At 42.3% G+C, this 22,761-nt stretch overlaps 4 protein-coding genes across 4 annotated transcripts; 2 read left to right on the top strand and 2 right to left on the bottom strand.

The window, feature by feature from the left end:
* Nucleotides 1–297: 297 nt before the first annotated feature.
* Nucleotides 298–5,911, bottom strand: mis18a (MIS18 kinetochore protein A). The gene is made up of 5 exons (XM_070843938.1): nucleotides 5,659–5,911; nucleotides 5,194–5,260; nucleotides 4,219–4,341; nucleotides 3,711–3,813; nucleotides 298–1,263 (listed from the first exon to the last, which is right to left on the bottom strand). Exons 1-5 carry the CDS (start codon nucleotides 5,891–5,893, stop codon nucleotides 1,192–1,194), a joined length of 600 nt encoding a protein of 199 aa, XP_070700039.1. The 5' UTR covers nucleotides 5,894–5,911; the 3' UTR covers nucleotides 298–1,191.
* A 1,077-nt stretch (nucleotides 5,912–6,988) lies between these two features.
* On the top strand, nucleotides 6,989–10,248 carry haus1 (HAUS augmin-like complex, subunit 1). The gene is made up of 9 exons (XM_070843924.1): nucleotides 6,989–7,111; nucleotides 7,206–7,380; nucleotides 8,102–8,237; nucleotides 8,319–8,453; nucleotides 8,668–8,791; nucleotides 9,491–9,556; nucleotides 9,669–9,740; nucleotides 9,898–9,945; nucleotides 10,029–10,248. The coding sequence occupies exons 1-9, from the start codon at nucleotides 7,091–7,093 to the stop codon at nucleotides 10,071–10,073; spliced, it is 822 nt and encodes a 273-aa protein (XP_070700025.1). The 5' UTR covers nucleotides 6,989–7,090; the 3' UTR covers nucleotides 10,074–10,248.
* A 2,368-nt stretch (nucleotides 10,249–12,616) lies between these two features.
* Nucleotides 12,617–17,585, top strand: eva1c (eva-1 homolog C (C. elegans)). The gene is made up of 8 exons (XM_070844264.1): nucleotides 12,617–12,731; nucleotides 14,019–14,218; nucleotides 14,475–14,598; nucleotides 14,747–14,899; nucleotides 16,053–16,196; nucleotides 16,805–16,885; nucleotides 16,970–17,068; nucleotides 17,151–17,585. The coding sequence occupies exons 1-8, from the start codon at nucleotides 12,617–12,619 to the stop codon at nucleotides 17,522–17,524; spliced, it is 1,290 nt and encodes a 429-aa protein (XP_070700365.1). The 3' UTR covers nucleotides 17,525–17,585.
* A 2,410-nt stretch (nucleotides 17,586–19,995) lies between these two features.
* Nucleotides 19,996–22,469, bottom strand: cfap298 (cilia and flagella associated protein 298). The gene is made up of 8 exons (XM_070843675.1): nucleotides 22,350–22,469; nucleotides 21,933–22,100; nucleotides 21,394–21,561; nucleotides 21,000–21,067; nucleotides 20,746–20,904; nucleotides 20,438–20,569; nucleotides 20,216–20,311; nucleotides 19,996–20,109 (listed from the first exon to the last, which is right to left on the bottom strand). The coding sequence occupies exons 2-8, from the start codon at nucleotides 22,069–22,071 to the stop codon at nucleotides 19,999–20,001; spliced, it is 873 nt and encodes a 290-aa protein (XP_070699776.1). The 5' UTR covers nucleotides 22,072–22,100; nucleotides 22,350–22,469; the 3' UTR covers nucleotides 19,996–19,998.
* Between the last annotated feature and the right edge of the window lie 292 nt (nucleotides 22,470–22,761).

Below are 22,761 nucleotides of genomic sequence, written 5' to 3' on the forward strand. Positions count from 1 at the left end.
ATATAATCACCCCCCCCCCTCCACAAACCCCACAGACTTAAAACTTGCTGTTTAACTCTTAAATCCAAGGAATACCTCTAATTAGAGAGCAGGATGAGCCACTGATCCCCAACAATCTCACAGCACAAAGTAAATAAAAAGAAACATTTAAAAAGATTATCCTGATTGTTTAAAGTTGTCTCGTTTGGTTTAATCCTTTATATGAACCTGACAATATTGGAAGGCATTTTTAAAATAATTTCTTCATTTTTGGAAACAGTCACATGCTTTATTACAGAAAAAAACACTTAATACAAAACGAGCTTGTACAACTGTACAATGAAAAACTAAACAAACCAACAATGAGTCAGTGTAATATGAGCATATCCATGAAATATTTTGAGGAAAATTCTAGTAATATTTGAGAAAAAGACAAAACATTCTTGAATGAATTGGCTCATTCTCCTCAGTGAAAAATGAATCCAATCATTTGCATAACTGTGATGCAGGCAATATGAAAGAGGGTGTGTCTTTTTCAATGGTGAAAACTTAGTTTCAATACAAATTCTTCAAATGTTTTTAACATCTGGCCACAACAAGCCAACGAACGGATAGTCAGCAATCCTTCAAGGCTCAAGGAGGAAGAGAACAAAGAAAAAGTGTGTGTGTGTGCGTGTGTGTGGTCCCTTAGTGGCCAGATCAATACAGCATTGTGCTGAGTGTGCAGCCTGCCTGATGAAATCCTGCACAAATAAACATCCTGCTCCTAGTGTGCATTCACTCTGCACTGAGACGTACAGAGAAGATGGTGCCGTGAGCCACGGGAGCCATGCTGACAACATGATTGATTACAAGTGCATGCAGTCTTTGTTTCACCATCGGTAATCAGGACAAAGCGGAGTGGAAGCTCCGTGTGTGTGTGTGTGTGTGTGTGTGTGTGTGTGTGTGTGTGTGTGTGTGTGTGTGTGTGTGTGTGTGTGTGTGTGTGTGTGTGTGTGTGTGTGTGTGTGTGTGTGTGTGTGTGTAGGTGCTTTACACAAGGTGAGGCTAGGACGAAATGTATTACAAAGAAAGTGTGGTTGAGATGAAACTCAAAACGGGAAGCGTTGGTGTAAAGGTAGCTGCGAGGTATGAGGATATTAAATCCTCACGTTCAACACCTGGGCAAGGCACCCACCCCGACAAGTTGACGTCCATCACTGTCATGCCTCATCACATCCCTCCTTGAAGGCCAGCTTCGATCTCTTCCAGCCTCTGTGCCATGGCCACGACCAGCATTTTCATCTGGGAAATGTGGGGGTCAGGCAGGAGAGAAGGCGAATGCATGTAAGGGTGTGAGGCAAGGGCAGGAGGACATATTAGTTAAGCATGAAGATGGGGAAGGTTGGATATGAAGGAGTGAGAACAAGGAAGAAACAAAGGGGAAAATGGACAGGTGGGAAATTAAGGGAGCAGCAGGAAGCAGCGAGGAAGAAAGCGGGGAGGGGTAAAGATAATTGGAAAAGGGGGACAGCGAGGGAGAGTGAGGAAGCACAGAGGGGAAGTGGTCAGGGATGGATGGGTACGGGGCAGGGGAGAGAGAGTGGGAGGGGGGGGGGGTGGGGGAGACAGGTCAGTGAGTGTACAGGATGAATAACCCAAACAAGTGTCTACGAATCAGTCAGTCAGACAGACAGACAGAATACATTAACGATGGCGGCAGGGGTGACGAGCACCTTCATCAGATACAGGGTAGCCGAGGACAAAGAACCCTTGAGTGTGGGGCTGAGCATCGCTGGAGTACAACACCTGAGTCGCAACCAAAAATATCAGCAACTTTTTTGATACCTTACTTTGAAAAACCTTTTTTTTTTTTTTTTTTTTTTTTTAAACAAAAGATGCAGGGCTACAACTATCATTCACAATGTGCCAATTTTTTATTTTTTTTTGTCTATAGAATTAGACTATAAAATATAAAGTGCGTAAAGTGTTCCCACTGCCTTTTTTACTTTCTTGTCATGCCTGACCAAGAATCTGAAAGATATTCCATTCAAAATCATTTAAACTGGGAAAAAACAGCAAATGTTCACAGATGAAGGCTGGAACCAGTGACTGTTGGGCATGTTTGTTTAATCAATTACCTAAACAATTACAATAAGTTGTTACCGATTAATTATCACTTCATTAAGAAAGTAATTTCAGCATTAAAAGTGCTGGTTCCACATCACTTTCAGGGAAATGTTACTTTACTTTTGTAAGCTGGCAAAACAGCTTTGGGCTCAAACACAATGCTGATGGACAGAAATTAAAGTAGAACTAAAGTAGAACTTTAGTAGTAGAAAAAGCTTTTAAAGATTTATGTTGACGTACGAGATGAAAGAAAACACTGATTTTAATTCTTGACTTAATCAAAGGCCTTTATAATCCTGTTACAATGCACCAATGGCTAACCATGAATCATGGCTATAAAAGCACCTAAAATTAATACAGTCAACATGTATCCGTAGTCAGATTAATTTTAAACCTACTCACACAGGGATTAAACACAGTCAATGACTGAGTGGACTTTAATGGTAACCTACAAATTAACCAAAGACAACATGAGGTAAGCCTGTTCATTTCATATACGACGCTTTATGTGAAGAGAGAGAGGATAATTATCTTTCTGCATATTTTGTCATAAAATGATGACTTGGTACTATTTGGTGTGCGAATACACACACACACACACACACACACACACACTCTCTCTCACACACACACACACACACACACACACACACACACACACCTCCATAAGGACTTAAAAGCTCTAATTGATAACCTCTCATAAACATCTCATGTGACAATGGATCAGTTGTCACCTGCAGAAAAATCTACTTCCACTGCCAAGTCAAGCAAAATACCAAACATACATCCAGCTATAGTGACAAAGACACTTCATGATCAAAACATGTTTTTCCTCTAACAAAGATTCCTCAACATGCTTCCCATCACATCTATTGTCCTCGGTGCAAGAGGGTGGGAGGGCTGGCAGGTACTCCTGAGCACTATCCCCACCTACTGGCCAAACTGTGCGCTTGATGGATATTTTTTAAACAAAGGGTGATTTAGAATAACTTTGGGCATCGCTACACTATCCCAGAGAAAATAAATGTAAGTACCCTTTAAATTTTCATAATAATAGCACTAATGTGACAAACATAAGATATTCAAAGTTGAAAAATATAGAAATGTATTAAAAAAAACAAACAAATGGATTTATATTCAAGACTGAACATTAAAGAAAAGACATTTCCTTATTTCAATCTGATCACAAATGTTATGGAAAATAAGTCACTTTGCAGGAGGGGACATGGAGAGATGAGGTAATGTCTGATATAAACGTCTGCCCGTCACAGGAGCGAGGGCTTCCCAGAACTAAGCTGATGTCATCATTAGTGCAACCTGTGCATTGACAATCAATGAGAGAGAGCTGCTCTAAAGCGACGGGAGGTCGGCAAGTCAATGCAACGCAGAGAACAGCGACTCATGTGCTCGTCAGAACTGTAGTTTTTCCTCATTTTTTGTGACACGTTAACAATATAATTTTAAGGATTAAACTTCACCTGTGTTTGGAGAAGCAGTCGTGGCTAAACAGTGCTGTGAGTTTTGTTTAGCGCGGACGTTCTGCGCAGCGGATGAAACACTTTAACTCACAGCCATAAAATATCAGAGGAAAGGGACAAAGAAAAGCAGCAGCAGTAATTTACCTCTATCAGCTGTTGTTCAACAATGCCTCTGTACTCCAGAGTGACTGGCTGCTCTTTGGGGCCCTCTGCTGCCAACATCTGGCTTGCAGAGCCAAGCACATAGCTGGAAAAGACATACAATCAACACCTTTACAGCTAACGGAAGACAATACAGCCCCCAACCATAAAACCCCCCCTGTGTGCAGCTTATCACATTCAGCTTTTGTAGAATAGCTACATTTAATGGTGTAGTGCTGGACTGATGGTTGTAAAAAGAAATATTCTCGGGTTTAGACAGCAATGAACAACATATCTCATCTTCATTTTGAACATTTAATTAAAAAGATATGGAGTTTAATGCCTTAAATTGATACAGTAAATCATAATACAGTAAATAATTTTTTAAAGGGAATCATTCCAGTGGAGATTATATTTTCAGATACTAGTACACCGCCTTTGACATGGCATTGCAAACTAATGTGTGCGTCTTTAAAACAGCCCTACTAATAACCCAAGCCCTAAAATGTACCTGTCGATGTCTGCTACGTTGAAACAGAACGTAAACCTCTTGTGGTCCAGGTTCTTAGGTGTGGATGTGAAAACCATGCCAAGTACAGAGTGGCAGCCTCGACACAACAGATCCACGATCAAACTGTGGAGGGAGAATTAAAGATGAATGAGTTGCAGTTCAGTTTAGAATTAATCCAACAAGTCATACAAAATGACAACAGCTGAAACTAGTTGGTTAAGGTTAGGAAATACTGTACTTATTGTAGGGGAAGGGGGAAGGGTTGGCTAATAGTAACTGGTAAATGAAATTATTGATGGCTCTTGATTAAAATTCCATTGTTATCCTCCAAAAAAAAATCACACCACACTTTGCTACATATCTACATATAGATCATTTAAAGTTATTTAAGCAAATGCCCGATGCCGTCTGTTTTCTCACTCTAACGCATGTTAAGTTATGTTAGTTAACTTAACTAACTGTTAAGTTAGAGAGTGGGAAAAAAAACTATTTTAAGTGTTAGAAGTTATGGTGTATGGGCCATAACCAGGAGTGGAATGTGTGCATGTATTCAAGAGCTGTGTTTGAATACAATTTAGAAGTAGTTGTACCTTTTCCAGCTTTTTTCTATCTGACAGCTATAGTTACTAGTAAATTTACAGATGAAAATTTCACATACAAAACATACGATGCGTTCTAAACTGCCCAGCCATATATAAAGCATTTAGAATTACCGTTCTATGAAATAGTGCTTATAAGATCTGTTATAGTAACCCAACAATATAATATATAACATTATAACTCAGACAGGGGCAATCCTGCTGCATAATCAGCACTTTGGATTTTGACACTTTAACTATATTTTGCTGTACTTTTACTTTTGAATGCAGGACTTTTTAAATGTAATGGAGTATTTTTATTATATGGCTGTAATGGTACTTTTACTTTAGTAAAGGATCTGAATACTTCATTCAGTCCTGGGCAGGATCTTCTTACCATGGGGATCGTTTGCTGGCTTCATACACACGAGTGTCCTTTCCAACGAAGACATTGTCAGTGACCCCTGAGACCAAAACATCACCAAAGTGTCAGCATCATGGTACTCATAGGGAGACTTCTAAATGTGTACATTCCCAACCTCTTCAAGTGCACCTGAAAGCACCATTCTACCTGCATGTTTATCCTGCACTGACTTTCTAGTTTGCAGATATATGTAAATACTGCGATTAATGCAGCCTTCATGAAGGTCATAATGTTCAATACTAGTGTTAAAACAGTTTTAGAGTGTTGATGATTTCATTCTGTGGTTATTTTGGAAGGTGTAGTTTGTGTTGCATTATACTAGGAGGTGTTTCTGTCTTTCATCCATGGGTTAACTGTGATGTCTTTCTTCAAAGTGCTTTCTCCACCCCGGAGCAGTCAGTTTGGGTACGAAAAGAGGAACCCAAAGCCCAGACTCACGCTTTAATCTTATTTGGTTTTGACCGTCCTCGCTTCCATCCCAGGACATTGAATCCCCGACGGGCAGCTTGCACTTCCCGCAGATGAAGACCACAGGACCGTCCTCGCCGTACTCGTCCGCCTCTACTTGACCAAACAGCTTTTCCTCGACGGCGCTGGAGTCTATCCCGGATGTTTCAAACGTGTTATTTACACTTTGCTGTCGGTGTTTTAACGACTTTTCTCTCGCCGCCATTTCTGCTAGCTTTTCCCAAAACAAGCTGTTTCGAACTTACGCGGGTGACGTGGAGATGAAATATCCGCTCAAAGCGAGATGGACATTGTTGTCTACTTCCGGTTTCGCCAGAAATGTGGATGAAATTTTGTGTGTGTGTTTGTGCAAGTAATTTAGTGTTTCCTTTATACTCTGGGTGTTTTTAATGCCTTTATACATGAGCTGCTGACTTTTACCGATATTTAACCCGCATTTACAAATCTAGTGAAATAATTTCACATGAGTGGACTGGTACTACTGTGACATTAAACATGTCTTAAGTTTTAAAAATCTTGGCTTCCGCATGCAATCTCTTGCAGGAGTTCTCAGACACAAGTGAGGTGGACACGAAGTAGGAAGAGAAAGAGTGAGGTAGTTAGTGAGGTAAATGTTACACCTAACATTCAAAACCAACATAAGACTAAACTAGACCAAAAACGTAACTAAAAAGTAACTTCCAGAAGTAGCTAAAATGGTAAAAATTGGTTATTTCTTTCAGCCAATCAGAGAGACCCTTACTTTCAACCAATTAGAGTGCCCCTTAGTTTCGGCCAATCAAAGTGCCTCTTTCTTTCGGCCAATCAGAAAAAGTACTTCTACAGTAGATCAAATTAATGTTTTCCGTGTATCTTGCGCTTTCCAAGTGAAGCAGAGTGGATGTATGTTTGCCTGACATGGTGTCTTCAAATAATTTCTAAAGTAGCGTTAATTTCATTCAGCTGTTTTTTTTTTATTGGCGTTGTTTTGTACCGCTATTTTACATAAATGTCTACGACGAATGTCATCGGTTCCCGGATGTGCCGATCTGATCTATTGCGGAGGGGAACTGATGTGAACTATCTTGATGTAATCATCTTTGTGAACCTAAAGTAAACGTGAACCGGAAAAACTTTATTTATATCGATAGATTTTATTGTTTTGTTTAAATTCGATACCCACTTCGTTTTTTTGTTTGATGCGTCACTTTTTTGTGTTTATTTTCGTTTCATTTAAAATTTCTGCGTTGATTCCGTCACCAAAAGTACCGAAGACGTAGATCAGTTCTCCTATTGGCTGATAACCAGGAAGTTGATTTCGGGGGGCGCGAAAACCGGAAAACAAAACCTGTTGCAGCTTTTCTTCAGGGCTGCTGGACCACCTTGAGGTTTTAAGAAGCCTGTTGTTGTGGTCTCTGCTGCTATGTGTGAAAAGATCAAGAAGGTAACGCGCCGTGTCTCACTAATTTGACTTTTCAAGGTAACGCAGTGACTGTCGGAGGCTTTTGTTGATCCCCCTGCTTGATGTCGCCCCTCAGGTGAACAGCTGGCTCGGCACAGTGTTTGGAGATCAGCCGGTGCCACACTTCGAGGTCAACACAAGGACAGTGGACATCCTGTACCAGCTGGCTCAGGCCAGTGAAGCCCGGTGCAGTGAGACAGCTCTCTTTGTAGAGGACCTCAGACAGAAAGCTTCAGAGTATCAGGCTGAGGGTGAGTCTCTCTCTGATTTGAAAGTGAAGCAGACTACCTGACAGCAGGAAAGATAAAGGATAACTACAATTTATTACACCTTGGTTCATATTTCAGTAGATCTGGCCATCATTTCTCTCACTTTTTTACTTGCTGTGATCCAAGTGTAAGATTCAAGGACCTCTATTGTCATACCAGCACACATTTCCACATGAGATGGCACGAAATTAAGTACTCGGGTCCTGGTTATAAGCCAAAGAGAATAAATTAAGAGCACTATTTCAAAAAAACACTATAAAAACAAGCATTTAACAGTGATAAATAAACATAATGTGCAAAATGCTTCTGGAAAGAAGAAAGAATAGAGTCAGATTAAAGCGGTAAAGTCTGATTGGGCAATATGTGTTTGATCAGACGGGTTATAAACAAGCCACAATTTAGCCTGTTCCAATATTCGTTCATCTCTCAGGAGAACATGCAGGTTCCTACAGGTTTTAAACAAAATATGTACAATCAGTGGATCATTTGTGTCTCCTGCCAAGCAGATTTTAGTAATTCACATCGTCAGTGTAATGCTATTATTAATAGAAATGATCGCTCAAACTGCAAAAGTAAGACCCATGTTGTTACCAACCTTTCACAGGCTCATCATTGTCTTTACGTGCTTCACTTTACACTGTTAATTCACACCACAAGTATTTGCAGCATTTCCACAGACTTAAGCTGTGTTTCCTCCGTCTAGGCGCTCACCTCCAGGATGTTCTTCTACAAGGCGCTGACATGTCCTGTGCAAGCTTGTCGAAGCCCGCTGCTGACTACCTGTCTGCTTTGGTGGACACTGCCATGGTGCTCGGAGTCAGAGACACATCGCTGGGCAGGTACGCTGTCGCTGCACTGCTGAAGTCTTATTTTCTGTTACTACGCTGAAAGACTCCGCTTGTTTTTTTTGTCTTCTTTAGCTTTATGCCAGCAGTGAACAGCCTCGCCGATGAACTTTTCGAAGCGGAGAAGTCAAACAGGAGACTTGAGAGGGAGCTCAGGGTCCTCAGAAAGAGACTTGGCGCCACTCTGGTGCTGCAGAGCAACTTACAAGAGTAAGAACATGGATGCAGAGGATGACTTTGTTATGTTGATCTTACATCTGCTCTGTACAGCTAAAGCTATAATGAAAACAAATCCACAGACAGGCTGTCGCATTCTGTGTGTAGGCACCTGTTGAAATCCAGACACAACAGACATAATAAAAACCATTAGCTGCTACATGCTGTACCTCAACTGTCTGTAATCGGTGTTCTTAACTGACCTCAGGGATATCAACAAAACGGTCAAATCTCAGGCAGTGGAGAGCGCTAAAGCCGAGGAGAGACTCCTCAACATGGATTTTGTGACGGCAAAGGCTAAAGAGCTCAGCAACAGACGGGAGAGGGCAGAGGTATGTGGTGTTTTTCCTGTTATCTGTAATAGCTGCACAGTGCGAGCTGAGATGCGCATTAAGGTGTTGATACATGGTGCAGTATACTACCAATAAAAATTACAAGGTAGAAAATGTCCTTTTCCATTTCACCCTGTTTCTTTTCACATACATATTCATATCTTAGTGGGAGGGTTGTTCTGGGGGAGAAGATTAAGCAGATTTGTGCTAATGACAACTTGCTATGCAGCCTGAGGAGGCATACATTATAGGTGTCCCCCCCCACCAGCTACCAGTAAGAGGAAATGTCAATCAACGCAAGCCAAAAAGACGAAGCAACCAACGGCATAAAAACATTTCATTAGAAGGGTGAGAAGATGGAAAGGATTAGAAGAGTCCTCTTGAAAACCGTCCGAAAAAAAAAAAACAGACTTTCAGCTCAGTGTTTAATAACTAATATTCTATGCAGATGTATTAATTCATAGCCAATAATGTTTGCACAGAAAAAAAAAAAGATCCTGGCGTGCCACAGCTCTTTTCTCTGTTTTGTTCAGAAGCACAGGCTGTAGTTTGACCCGGGTGTAATGAGGGCATCGAGTTACTGGCTGTGGTTTAGAGCTCAGTGATGATGCTGCAGACAGGTCCAACGCCCTCCGTATCACGGTCTGCGTGTCACGGAGGTCGGCTGGCTGGTTTCACTCTCTCCTGTCAATCCCGCAGGCTCAATTTGTATCCAGGAACATGGACAAGTCGATCACCCACCAGGCCATTGTGCAGCTGTCTGAGGTAATTCCAGCTGTTGCTTGTGCGACACATTAACAAAAAACGTAACGCTTTCTCCTCTCAGGGTTTGAGATGTGTCCCCCCTTCTGTTTTTTTTTTTTTTTTTTCTCTGTAGGAAGTCGCCGCGCTGAAACAAGAAGTAGTCCCCTTGAAAAAGAAAGTGGAGCCTTACATGGACTTGAGCCCGGTATGTTTTCAGTTCGTCTGTCCAGCGTATGTTTATGTAAAATTTCACATCATTAAACCAACTTGAAACAGAAAGGCCTGAATCTCACTTTGATTGCATATTTGAAACAGCTTCATGTTTCTGTATTTGGCTTTATGAAATGTTTTTTTAACGACAGAGCCCATCCCTCGCTCAGGTGAAAATAGAAGAGGCAAAAAGAGAATTGGTGAGTATCTTAGTAGTTGATTCAATGGTGGATGAGATGCGGTTACTTTTTATTTTAACGTCGTTTTGTTCCCTCAATTTCAGGCTGCACTTGACTCCCAATTTGAGATGAATGTGGATTTCAAGTGAAGATGTTTGTCTTGTATAAACCTTCCCTGTTTTTTGAGCTGTATTTTTATTTTTTTTTCTCCTGCGTTCGGAGAATAATAAAGTAATTTTTATCCACTCCATCCCCCTGTCGGCCTCAAACACATCACACGACCGTCTCCCTCTTTTTGAAGTAAATAAAGCGACCTCCCCAGTCTGGAAATGTGTGCTCCATCACAGCTGATGTCTTCCAACAAATTGCTTTTCAAAAAAAGAAAATCAAAATATTTTGACTCGAGGAGAAAAAGTAAGTCGTGATCTTTCTCTTCTTTGGTCGTAGCCGTTTCAGTTTATCTCATCCCTTTTTCCTGTTTGATACAAAACATCATTAACACTAATCAAATGTTTTGTCTTTATTTTCCATAGTCTCTGCTATCTAATCGTGAGGTTGCGCTTGAGTTTTATCAACATGTCATGTGAGAATTTTTCTTGGATCAAATGTCTGCCAGACGCACATTTATTATCCGTCTGTCCAAACACAGGAAGAGGTGCTTTTATTGGAATGGGCTTCAGTGTGCAATATACTGCAATATGTTTTAGATTATTTTTATGGCAGTTTGGGAAGAATCTTTTTTTTAAAAGTAACACTTTGTGATTTCTACCTTATTCTGAAGTCTATCCAGTAGGTTATTTACATGATTTTACCTGAAATCATACCTGAAAAATATGTGATCACATTTACTCATCGCATTCTTACTTCCCTTTTTGGCCTGTATGGAATCTGAATCTTGTCTTAAAAACAAAGAGCAGGAAACTTTTTGAGTTTGACAACAAAATTCCACAGGCTTTGGAGGGATAACAGCACATGAAAGGAGTTTTGGAGCCACTCCCTGGGTGCCTAAAGCTAAAGCACAGAGAAAGGAACCGACTTGGGGGCCCGTTGTCCAGTTTGTATGCAAAATTTCGCCCCCAGTCACTCCCCCTGCCACTTCTCCCCCCGCAGAGCCGAGCACGGAGACCCCAGCGGCTCTGTCGGCCTGACTGTTGTAGGCCTGCGCTGCAGTCTGACATGTGGATTGATCGGTTACCATGGAGTGGGTCATGGATGTGGGCCGGGGAGCATTTTACCCAGCAGGCCCCCTGCTTCATTCAAAGGCACCATGGTTAGTGCATCAACAGTTTATGAAAAGAAACAGAATCAAAATATCACTCACATGAAACTTGATCTTTGTAGATTAAAAAAAACAACCCCCCCCCCCCCCTCCATTGACTTACCACTGAAGTCAACTTGGGACACACACACTCTCACAAAGCATCATTAACATTAAACGAATGTATTTTTTTGGTTACTGATGCCAACTTTCATCTTTGTCTTCTAATTCAAGGGTTGTTATCTTGAGCGAAAGCTTTGACCACAGACTCTGCCAGTGTTTTTCTTTGTCCTCCAAGTGTTTTGTCAAGTATCCCTCCATCTCTTCCTGTTTATACTTTCAGTCACTTACATTATTAATGTTGCATGGAACAGATATTACACAATCTGCCAAATATATATATATATAAACAAACTGAGGCTAGAACTCAGTTTTATATATACACCGTTGCCCATAAAGTTGGAATAATTGGAATAAAAGCCTGAATACACAGTTTGCAAAGGTTAATTGTGGTTTTACTGTGATATGTTTGGAAGAGTTTGATCAATAAAATTGAGAAGATACACACTTTATTTATCAAGAATAAATCACATTGTCACAATCATTTCATGAGAAGAGGTAAAAAAACATTTTATTCCAACTTTATAGGCAACAGTGTATATATATATATATATATATATAAAACAGTTCTACTCTAGTCTATCCATCTATCTATCTTTAATGATCTAAATTTTGTCAAAATTAATGAGCAATGAGACCTAAATGGCACTCAACATTCCCACTGTTAGAAGTTATTCAAATGTGCACCTGTCGGTCTGTAGCACAGCACAGGGGAAGGAGGAGGAGGAGAGAGGCAGGAAAGTAAAAGGGAAAAAGGAAAGGAAAACACAGGAGAAGCTCCACAGAATGAGAGCACTTTGCCATAATCCAAAAAGCAAACATGCGCCTCATGAGGGGAAAAAAAAAAAAAAAAAAAAAAAATCAAAGGTCCTGCCAGTGCGTCATACCACTGAGAGTGTCGCCCCTCTTCCCTTTAAAATAGTTTGATGCGCCACGCCCACTCCATAATTCCCACTCAGCTGTTACTGTAAAACACCCTCAGTTTGCACACGCGGGTCCTCGCAGATCTGAGCTGTCGGACAGCAGGAGAGCAGCTCCGAGAGTTTCACCACGCGTCGGATTGATCAGCCCCGTCTGTCAGTGTGGAACAACTTGTTGCGCAGCTGCTATTTCTAACCTCCTCTGTGGTCCACTGCTGCGGCGCGCCTCCTCGGATATTCTCTGTGAGGGAGGACATGGATGAAGCGGGGGGGCTTTCTCTCTCTCTCTGGGATCATTCACCTTTTTTTGGACCGTTTTCCTCCCCGTGTGCGTGAAGACCCGCAGCCTGCAGTGAACGCTGGAGCCTGTTTAATATGATCTCAGAGACGGGGGATGCGAGCCATGAGCTGGACGCGTCCCTGCCACGGACTGGACTGGAGCCACAGCCTCTTCTACCTGACTCTGCTGCTGTGGACCAGGCGCATGAGTGGACTGGCGGACTTCTCAAGTAAGATGATGATGATGCAGTGGAAGGAGGAAGGTATAAATCTTGTCCCTGCATGTCTTGTTTAGCCATTATAGTTCCTGTCTCATGCGCAGCTGGAAGACAAAATGATCTTTGCACAGGAGGCTCAACCTCTGAACACAGTGGAGTTAGACACCAACTGTTCTCAGTGCTGTTTCATGCAGAGAAGTGTCCTTCTGATCTATGCTGATTATCTTTTTTCCATAAGACAAATAATGCAAACATGTCCAGATAAAGGACTCAGAATCAGAAGTAACTTAATCACATCTACACAGCATGCAACAAAGGTGGGTGATATTAGGTTGAATGCCAGTTGGCGGAGTTTGCCACCCAGGAAAAAAAAAAAGAAAAGGTCTGGCAGTCAACACTTGTGAGTTTTCAAAGCAACGTGAGACAACTAACAGAGCTCCAACAAACTGATCCTGAAAGCACAGATGCAGTAAATCTATGTATCAAGGGAGGTTGTGTTTCCAGGGGAACCATCTAGTCCACTATTACTCACAGGAATAAAACAGCAGACACATGCTGCAACTAAAACAACTTCATGAAAAATAAATATTTTTTTTTTTTCAAATTTTCCTCCCATGTCCATTTGGGGAACCAAAGTAATAATATGCATATTAAAAACATCTATGTATGTGTATAAATATGTAATATAAAAGGGAACTTCCAAAAAAAGAGGCAGATTAATGGTGAAAACTGAAGTGACAGAGGTCTGACTATTAGTCTCCAGTATGGGTCAAGCTCCGAAAATGTTTGGATCCTACATTTCCCATCTTTCATTAGACCCTCCCTGCTTGATAAACGCCCCCTTCTTTCAAATCCCTCACCTCCAGTTCGTGATACAGGCTCTGCTGAGTCTCTTGACCCTGATGACATCATAGGGGGACTTCTCCAGAGCCACATTAGAGTAAATTAAACCGCCACCCTCACGGGCCGAGCGGTACTCCACAATACTCTGTCATGCTTCTATATTCACCCATATTCTGCACAGGTTTCAGACTTTGATTTATTTATTTATCTGTGTGTTTATTTTATATTTATTTTTATTTCATTATGATTTCAGGGGCACTCATAACATTTCCCTGCGCATTATACTGTGTATAACTGTGTGTGTGACAAATAAAGGTCTTGAAACGGACTGAAACTGAAACAAGTAAGCTGAACTTCATGTGTAAAATTGGTGAAGTGTCCCTTTTGTTGCATCTGTGTGTGTGTGTGTGTGTGTGTGTGCGTACTACTGCCTAACCGATGCCCTCTGTGTGACAGACTACCTGTCCAGGATCATCACCAGTCACTCTGCTCAGGCGTGTGACGGACAGCCTCTGCGACTCCACTGTCCACGCCACTCCACGATCTCCATCCAGTCCGCCTTCTACGGCACCGGCGAGGAGCGGCTGTGCAGAGCAGACTCAGACCGGCCGCTCGCAGCCCACAACCACAGCTGTTCAGCTTTTACTGCCTTACAGGTGCATTTTATGTGTGCAGTATACAGCACTTTTCACTCTCGCTGGGTCACTGGTGTACAGGTGGGTGTTCACCAGCTTTGGCTGATTTATTGGAGGCGTTTTCTCCCTAAATGTGAACACACCAGCCGCAATCGTAAAGTAGATTCACGTCAGCCAGTTGGTGCTTCTTTTGTGACATTGTTCTCGCTGTGGATTGCGATATCAAATCCTGTGTGCTGGTAAATGCTGACCGCCGTCTGTGGCGCTTACTGTGCAGAAGCTGCTGTCGGAGTGTCAGAGCCACAGAGACTGCCAGCTGCTGGTCAACCACCTGCTGTTTGGGAAGGACCCCTGTCCTGGCACTGCCAAATACCTCCACGTGGACTACAAATGTAAACCAAGTGAGTGGAGCAGCTTTATCCCCACAGCACTCGAGCATGGAGTGGCTGCGCGGCTATACACAAAAATCTCACCCCGTCCCACAATCCTAGCCCCGCTGCCATCATCCCCCTCACCTCTTCGTCCTTATTCTCTTTTCCCCTTGCTCAGCTGAACACAAAAGACATGTGGTGTGTGAGGGAGAGACAATGATCCTGCGCTGTAAGCCCCCCAGGGTTCTCAACATCTATGCAGCTGTCTATGGGAGAAGTCTGGGCCAGACTGACACCTGCCCCTCACGCCTGACGAGACCACCCCCATTTGGTGAGTCAACGGGATGTTCACTGTTCTCATATGGTGGCAACTAACTGATGATGCTTCTTTTTTTTTTCTTTTTTTTAACAAAGCATGAAGCCAGGAATATAAACTCCTTTACATAGTGAGAGAGAGGATGTTAAGCCATGCCCAATAGGTAATCAGCTGTATGCAATAGGTTTCACTACACTGACACATTAAAGTTTAGTAGCATCTTCTGAAGCCATTTTTTTCAGTTTCAGTTCTATTTGATTAAATCAGATTATGCAGGAAATTTGCTGAATCGCATTGTGGCACAAAACAGGAGGAGCTAAGAGTTATGACTGCATGTGTCTGAAATCACTCCCTATTTACTACATAGTGCACTATATTTACCGTCAGTTTGATTTGAGTGTCCAAAATTCTCAATGTGTCAATTCATGCCCTACATAGTGCCCTACATAGTGCCCTACAGAACTCCACAATGTAATAAGAAAGTAGAGACCAAAGCATTTTTATTATCTACAACTGTACATTTCCTACTTCTGTAGCAGATGGTGTCTTGTGGAAATATCAGCTCTTATCTGTTCACTGAAACCAGGAATTTGCTTTGCAGCACAAAGCAAATGTTTTTTTTTGTAAGATACGGCCTCGATTAACTCTTCAGAGTCTCGGACCGCCCGTCGGCGTCAAAGACACAAACACAAAGAAAGCAAGCTAAACAGTTTTAATGGGAAACACAAAGGTAAAACGAAAAGTAGTAAAAAAAAAAAACGGCCATTTTACCCCAAGACTCTGGAGGGTTAAAGCAAAACACAAGCCAAGCCAAAGCCATTAATGAAAAGGGGCCATGCGTACGGTGGGCCATAAAGGCTCGACCTCACAGCGAATGCTTTAGTAGGAGCAAAAACTATTTGGACATGAACTTACATCGATACACTGAATAAACTAATTTGCTTTGATGGAAAAAAAAAAAAAAAACACCAGATGGCTGCCAAGTAGGTGATTTCATTGTAGTTAAACTACAACCAAAGTCTGGCAAAATAGTGAACCAGTGGTTCAGCAGCTGAAGTAAATACCAGTGAGTTTTGTCCTACAGTTGTGTGAGTATCACACACACACACACACACATGCAAACTCAGTGTTTCTTATTCAGTGACTGCCTCTTTGCTCTTCCCTACAGAGTGTCTGAACTACGAGGCCGTACACTTGGTGTCCAAGTCCTGCTACAGCAAACAGAAGTGCGCTGTTGCTGTCAGCAACCAGACCTTTAGGGACCCCTGCTTTCCAGGAACCAGGAAGTACCTCAGTGTGATCTATTCTTGCGGTACGACTCTTTCGGCTTCCTCATTCACAAGATACAATTAGAGGCCTGGTGATGAATTAGAGGGAGGTTTCAAAAAATAGGAACAGGCGAGCTCGCGTCACGCCTGTTTTTGTTTTTGCTTTATTCATTATTTGACAGTGGACGTTTGTGGCCTCCTACTGTGGACTCTTATCTGCTGATCTCAGCCATCAGCTGTTCTTATCGAATCACACCCAAACAACACAGTAGCACAGAATAATAGACTGTGACTGTGATTTGTGGACTGAGGCTGACATCCTGGTAAACTTCCCACGGTTGGCATAAACGGCAGTGAGGTCATGCAACGGCATTGTTCATGTATCAAAGTTTGGAGATTTGACTTCAGCCGAGTGTTGATACTATTCTTCTGACTGGCTCCATCCAGCACAAAACAAAGTGCGTTAACCTTGTAGATGTCAACACAATTGGACAGAAAGTATTCATAATTTGAGAATGTCACTCCATTATTGGTCCATGCTTGCAGAGGTTTGGATGTGGGAAGTGGCTGATGAATGTTCTTCTCACTGAGTCTTTACTGATTTTTGTCCGCAGCATTATAAAGAATATCTCCTCTGTCTTCCTTCTAATAGTCCCACAGACATTACTGAGGGAGGCAGACCCTTACATATTCAGCCCCACCTCATCTCCTACAGCGACGATGACAGGAAAAGGTAACCACATCACGGCATCTGCTGCAATTCCATTTTTTTTTCGTGGCATCTTATCTCACATCATTATTCTGATTTTCAAAACAGTTCCTCCAACAGATCAAGAGAAATCAAAAGGGTCAAGAAGGCCGGACAGTTCAGGAGCCATGATGAGCAACTCTCTCCTGACTTATGCCTACATCAAAGGTAAACGTTATTCACACACATACGTGCACTCGTGAGCCCAGTCCGTCTTCTCTGCATCTCCTCCCTGCGTTTCCCCACACAGAGCATCCAGAAATGGCAGCGCTGCTCTTCACCTCCAGCGTGTGCGTCGGCCTTCTGCTCACACTGCTGGCCGTGTCGGTCCGGGTGACCTGCAGAGTGCGCAGAGATCACAGACCCGCACCCAAGTCTTGTAGCCAGACTGCAGACCGTCGGGAGGAGGAGGAGGATGACGACGACGATGACGAAGAGGATGATGATTATGATGAAGACGGAACAGAGAGCTCCTTAATATCAGCCGCAGAAAGGAAGGCGATATACGGCTGGGAGGAGGTGACTTATGTGAGCGAGGCAGCCGAGCGGGCGGAGAGGATTGAGCGCAGAGAGATGGTCATACAGGAGATATGGATGAATGCCTATCTGAATGGCAGCTCGTGATAACTAAACCGGGACCCATGGGTGCTGTTTAGCACTTTCAGGATTTTATCAGGATTCTGTGCAGCAGCTCCCAGCCTTTGATTATTAACAAGAAACTTTTTTTTTTTTACATTGTAAACCATTTTTTTTTTTAAATGTTTCGCCATTTTTGCTATAGTTCTCAATTTTGTGAAAAGGTTTATCTTTGGGTGAAAGTACAGTACTAGCCATTTTTAAAGGATCAACAGGGTTTAATGTCATAAAATGGGTGGTCACATAGATTCTGTACTTGTATGTACTTAAATGTATTTATTCACATTCACCACTAAATGAAGCTAGGATTTCAGGTTCAAATACTGTTCACTGCTACAAAAAGGGTTTTGACAGAAGTCACATAGCTGCCATGTTCAGTGAATTCAAATCAGTTCTATTCATGCCTCAAGGGGCAATCTGTACAGCATACGACACCCCTCTATCCTTTGACCCACGACTCGGGTTAGAAAAACTTCCCACAAAATCATGCCTGCACAGAGGGATCAGTACACACATGTACTGTACATGCAGCACATGTGTTTACTGACTAGAACAGCAAAGTAAAATTCGTATTTGGACAATCAGGACGACAAAATTATACATAGATTGTTAACAAACGTGAAGATCTGGGAGGATGACAAGCACCTTCCAGATCTGAGCCCAAAAGAGGTCCCAGGACAGCCGATGGTCCAGCACAGAAACATGTGAGTGAAAAGAGAAGGACAAGGAGGAGAAACTAGGGAGGCACAGGCTGAATATTCAGGAGCTTGTGGGACAACAAACAAGCAGTGGTGGAAATGGTTTTCAGAAAGTTTCCAATATCTGAGAAGTCGCTGTTGTTGAGAGTTTCTGTGACTTGATCCAGCTGGTGTCTGTCGAGCAGAGCCAGTGACCAGAATTTTAGTTTTAGTTTATCTGGATTTAAGAGCAGGAAATGACTTGAAATTATTTGTTTTTTCACAGCAGACAAGCCGACCTCTACACATACAGCTTAGTATCATCAGCATAGCAGTGGAAATGAATCATCTGACTGTGTATAAATTGGCTAAGAGGTGAAATAAAAAAAGAGGGCGAAGAACGGATAACGAATTCCAACTGCTGAAAAGACAACAGTGGACGTATTTTACCTTGTTCCCTAATTGGAAGTAGCAGGACTGAATGTGTTTATCGAATTTCAGCCGGTAATCAAAAATGTTGTTGTTAAAAGATTTTCTGTTTCTTAGACCAAGCTGTTGGAGGATGTCAGTAGAGACCTGCACGAGGACAGAACTTAAGCTTTACTGTGATTTCATTGATCCAGTTAATAATCTCAGCCAGACATTTGTGCAGAGCGGATAAGTTTGAGACATCAACTCTATCAGTGAAACTAAACTAAGAAGTCACTATAAAGTGAAATAATGTGTCAGGGAACGTGATCTGTCATAACACCTCCAGTTTGTCTAAAGGGACCATAACACAGTTGCTCTTTTCTAACTTCCTCTGGGTTTTAACTAAAAAATGAGGCCTTTTTATTGTGGAGAAAGTTGTGGTTTAAGTATAACTGACAAAAATAGGCACATTACAGTGTTTTCCTTATAATATAGTTACATTGTTTATACCATTAACCCATGGTTTGTGTTCCAGTTTCACCTGCCACATGTGATTACGGTCGCTTAGCCATCTGAATGAATGCACAAAAGGTGGAATTATCCTTTGACTATACACATTATACCCTGGGTGTCTTTTTTTTAAATTTTTTTTTTAATTGCTGTGTTTTTTGTAACCGGCTGCTCTGACTCACTGCATTGGCTCCGACAACGCTCTCTCTCTGAGCTCCACAGCTTCCTCATCCCCGCTGGGACGAGAGCTGGAACGACCATCCACTGTGTGGCAACTTCCTGCCTCAGAGCAGCACCGACGGCCAGAGGTGTGTGTGTCACTGACGGGAGACAAAGAGAGGAAAGGTGTAGCATCCTTGTCCCTGCGCCCTGAGGGATGTGAAACCGTATTCGAGCTGAGTCACTACCTCTGAGAATTGGCTGAATTTTAACTCGTTGTTAATCCAAAATGTATGACCTTTGTGCAAACGCAGAATACGGTAGAAACAATTCTATTTGATTTTTAATTTTTTTTTTAAACACACAATAAAACTGTACATTAAAATTAGCTTAACTTTAGTTTTGTTTGTTTTCATTTAAAAAAAAATCTTTACAACAGGGTGAAAACAATCAGTAAAGGCATACAGGGATCAGATTTAAGTTCAAATAAATCAAGTCGCACTATGTGTCCCTACATCTTCTTCACAGTTCAGTCCAGAAATACATCTAGTCCAAGGCACATGAACACATTTGCTGTATGTAATATTCCCAGGAAGACTTCAGATAACACAGACAGTAAATTGATGCACGGTTGAGAAAAAGCACCTTAGTCAGCTGCATGTAGAGCTGCTAAGGGCGAGGTGGGAGTCTGACTGGTGGTGGTTTTTATCTCGGCCCCCATTTGATGTTAGTGAGGCCTTGAAACTGTTTTTTGAGGGCCTGTCTGTCTGACCACTCTGAGTCGAGGTAGCTATCGTCGTCTGCGTCATCCAGTTTCTGAAAACATCACCAGGAGGAGGTCAGAAGGGCACATTTAGTACAAACAGGAACATGTTTTTTTTAATGTGTGTGCCTAATGGAAGCCTGTGAGTGCTTTCCTCACCTTGAGCTCCTCCTGCCTCCTGTAGTAATGCATCATCATCTGTTTCTGCTGCTCCTCAGTGACCACAGGCTCTCTCGCTGGCGCCCCCTGCCCTCTCTGAAGGGAATGACAATGAACAGATTCCAGTTATTCTCAAAACTAACAACAAAATGAAATGACAAATGCACCGCCTGTCAAATACCACAAAATTACCCCCTTCAGATTGGCTGGAATGGCTCTGACCTTTTGGATTTTGACCACAAGCTTTGTCTTTTCATTTTTGCCAATGTAGTCCTGCAGTTTTTTCCCTCTCTGCATCTCTTTGGCAGCCCACCATAGCTGGCACTCATCCTCTGTGATCACCTGCAGGGATGCCTGAGTCATTGAGACAGATGGAGAAGGCAGATGTAGAGGAATGAAGGCAGAAAGAGAAAAGGTAAAGATATTATCAAGGAGAAAGTGAAGATGTACCAAACAAAAGTATCTTATGCCCTTGTTGTTGACTGGAAACTATTTTCACTCTGTTTACTGAAACAGGTTTAGCTGTTTACCTGCGTTCCTGAAAGATCCTCCCGGTCCTCAAACTCCATCCTTATCGGGTCATGAGGAGGCAGCCCCATGGGATATACGATCATAACTGCACCCCTGAGCTGATCCAGGGCTTGTTTTACCATCTCCATGGTAACACAGACGTTTGCTTGAACTTGTTTCTGACAGATGATGACAAAGACAGACTGAAATGAAAAGTACTGAACCTTAGTGAGCAAGACGAGCATAAGATTTCGTGTTTACACTAATTACTCACTTTGGAGATCAGTGCCTTTGCCTCCTCCACTGTTCTCATCAACACTTCTTTCATTTTATCATTTGGAGCTGGTAGAATGCAAAGAGATTCATTGTCAGGCTACAAACACCTTTTTCCTGCGTGCATAACAAAGAAATGCTTGGCAAATGAACCTCTTCACAAAACCCTTTACAGTCTGTACGCCACCCAAAGTAGGGATGCACAACTGGAGCAAGAAAATGACATGCTAACAATGTTATTCATCACTTAATTGCAGAATTTTAAAGTCACACAGGGGTTTAATATCAGATATACAAGACAGGTTCTCAGGGTCTATCTGTCAATCACAGGCATGCATTTAGAACGGATTTTCCTATTAAGCTACGTAGAACACAGTCAAGAGTCACAGTCTCACCATGACCGTTCCTCCTCCCAATCTCGTCTTTTTTCAACACTGGCCCTCCACTGGGCACGCACTTGTCTTCCCATTCATCTGTCAGTTTCAGCTCCACAATCTGCTCCTCTGTCAGCCCCTGCATGTTGGGTGGCACGGTGATGCCATGGTCTGCCAGCGCTGGGATCTCTGAGGGGAAAATAAAAGAACAAGCAGGTCTATGTCACTGCATCCTCCTTTAAAACAGCTCTGGGACATATCGCTGGTAAAATACCCAGAGTTTGTGCTTAAATGGAGTTGAAACTTAGTTGTTCAGAACAGAAAACTCACCTATTCCATACTGACAGTGACTTATTTAAGAAACATCCTGCTTTCACTCTCATACATGTGAAGAGTCACTTCTTTGTCTCTCTTTATATCAGATTGACAGGCTGGCTGTATTTAGCCAGAAAACACTTTTGTAGTCTAAACAGAAGTAAAGATATAGCTGTGAGTGCAGCCTGCTGCAGCTTCCCATCCCCACACAGTGTGTACTTACACAAATCATCGATCATTTTTACCTGAACACAGTCTGTCCACTTTCAGTCTCCCGTTGTAAATGGCCGTAATTTGCCTGATCAGCGTCTCCAGAGTCGCGTCCACAGCGGTGCTGAAAAGAAACTGGCTCTCATCTCCGCGCTTCACATGCAGCTGCACCATCTTACTGCACTTCACCGCCTGTTCGCCCGCTAAAAAGAGACGTTTAAGGAGATGAGTTTAATGCGACGACAACACGATGATTTCCGTGTTACAGCAGCTGCCCCCGGGTTTTCAGTGTAACTGTGTAACCATAGCAACAGCGGTGTGCGGACGCTTCCAGAAAACTCAAAGCTAACGTTACCTTCTAGCTAGTTAGCTTCCACGGCTAGCTGTTTATTTTCACTTCACTTTATTTTATTTTAAAGGGTAAATTATCTACAGTGCCTAAAAAGCCTCACCTGTGCCAGAGCCGTGGAACGACAGGAACAAGAACAAGTCCCGACACGGTTCAGACTGAGCTCACGCTTTGCTTACAACGCAGTGACATGACGAGCTAAACTAGCTAAAAAGTTCATGAGGATTCGTCGGTTCAGGTACTTCTTCGTTTGGACATTTTACGGCAGGTTAAATGAACCCAAACAGCATCACTGCCCTCTAATGGTGAGTAATGGTAACAATGTGTTTCGCACAATGAGGGAATAATGATATCTTTAGGTGGCCCTGTAACAAGCCCCTAACCCTAAAATACAAATAAGATAAAGGAAATTAAGACGCACAAAGTGAATCCACATTGATCATCAAAGAGATCAGCTATATATTGTTAATTTTCATTCAGTGTCATGATATCTCAGGGTATACAGACTTTTACAA

The sequence above is a fragment of the Pempheris klunzingeri genome, chromosome 14 (genome assembly GCF_042242105.1).
Source record: "Pempheris klunzingeri isolate RE-2024b chromosome 14, fPemKlu1.hap1, whole genome shotgun sequence".
In the NCBI taxonomy this organism is placed as follows: Eukaryota; Metazoa; Chordata; class Actinopteri; order Acropomatiformes; family Pempheridae; genus Pempheris; species Pempheris klunzingeri.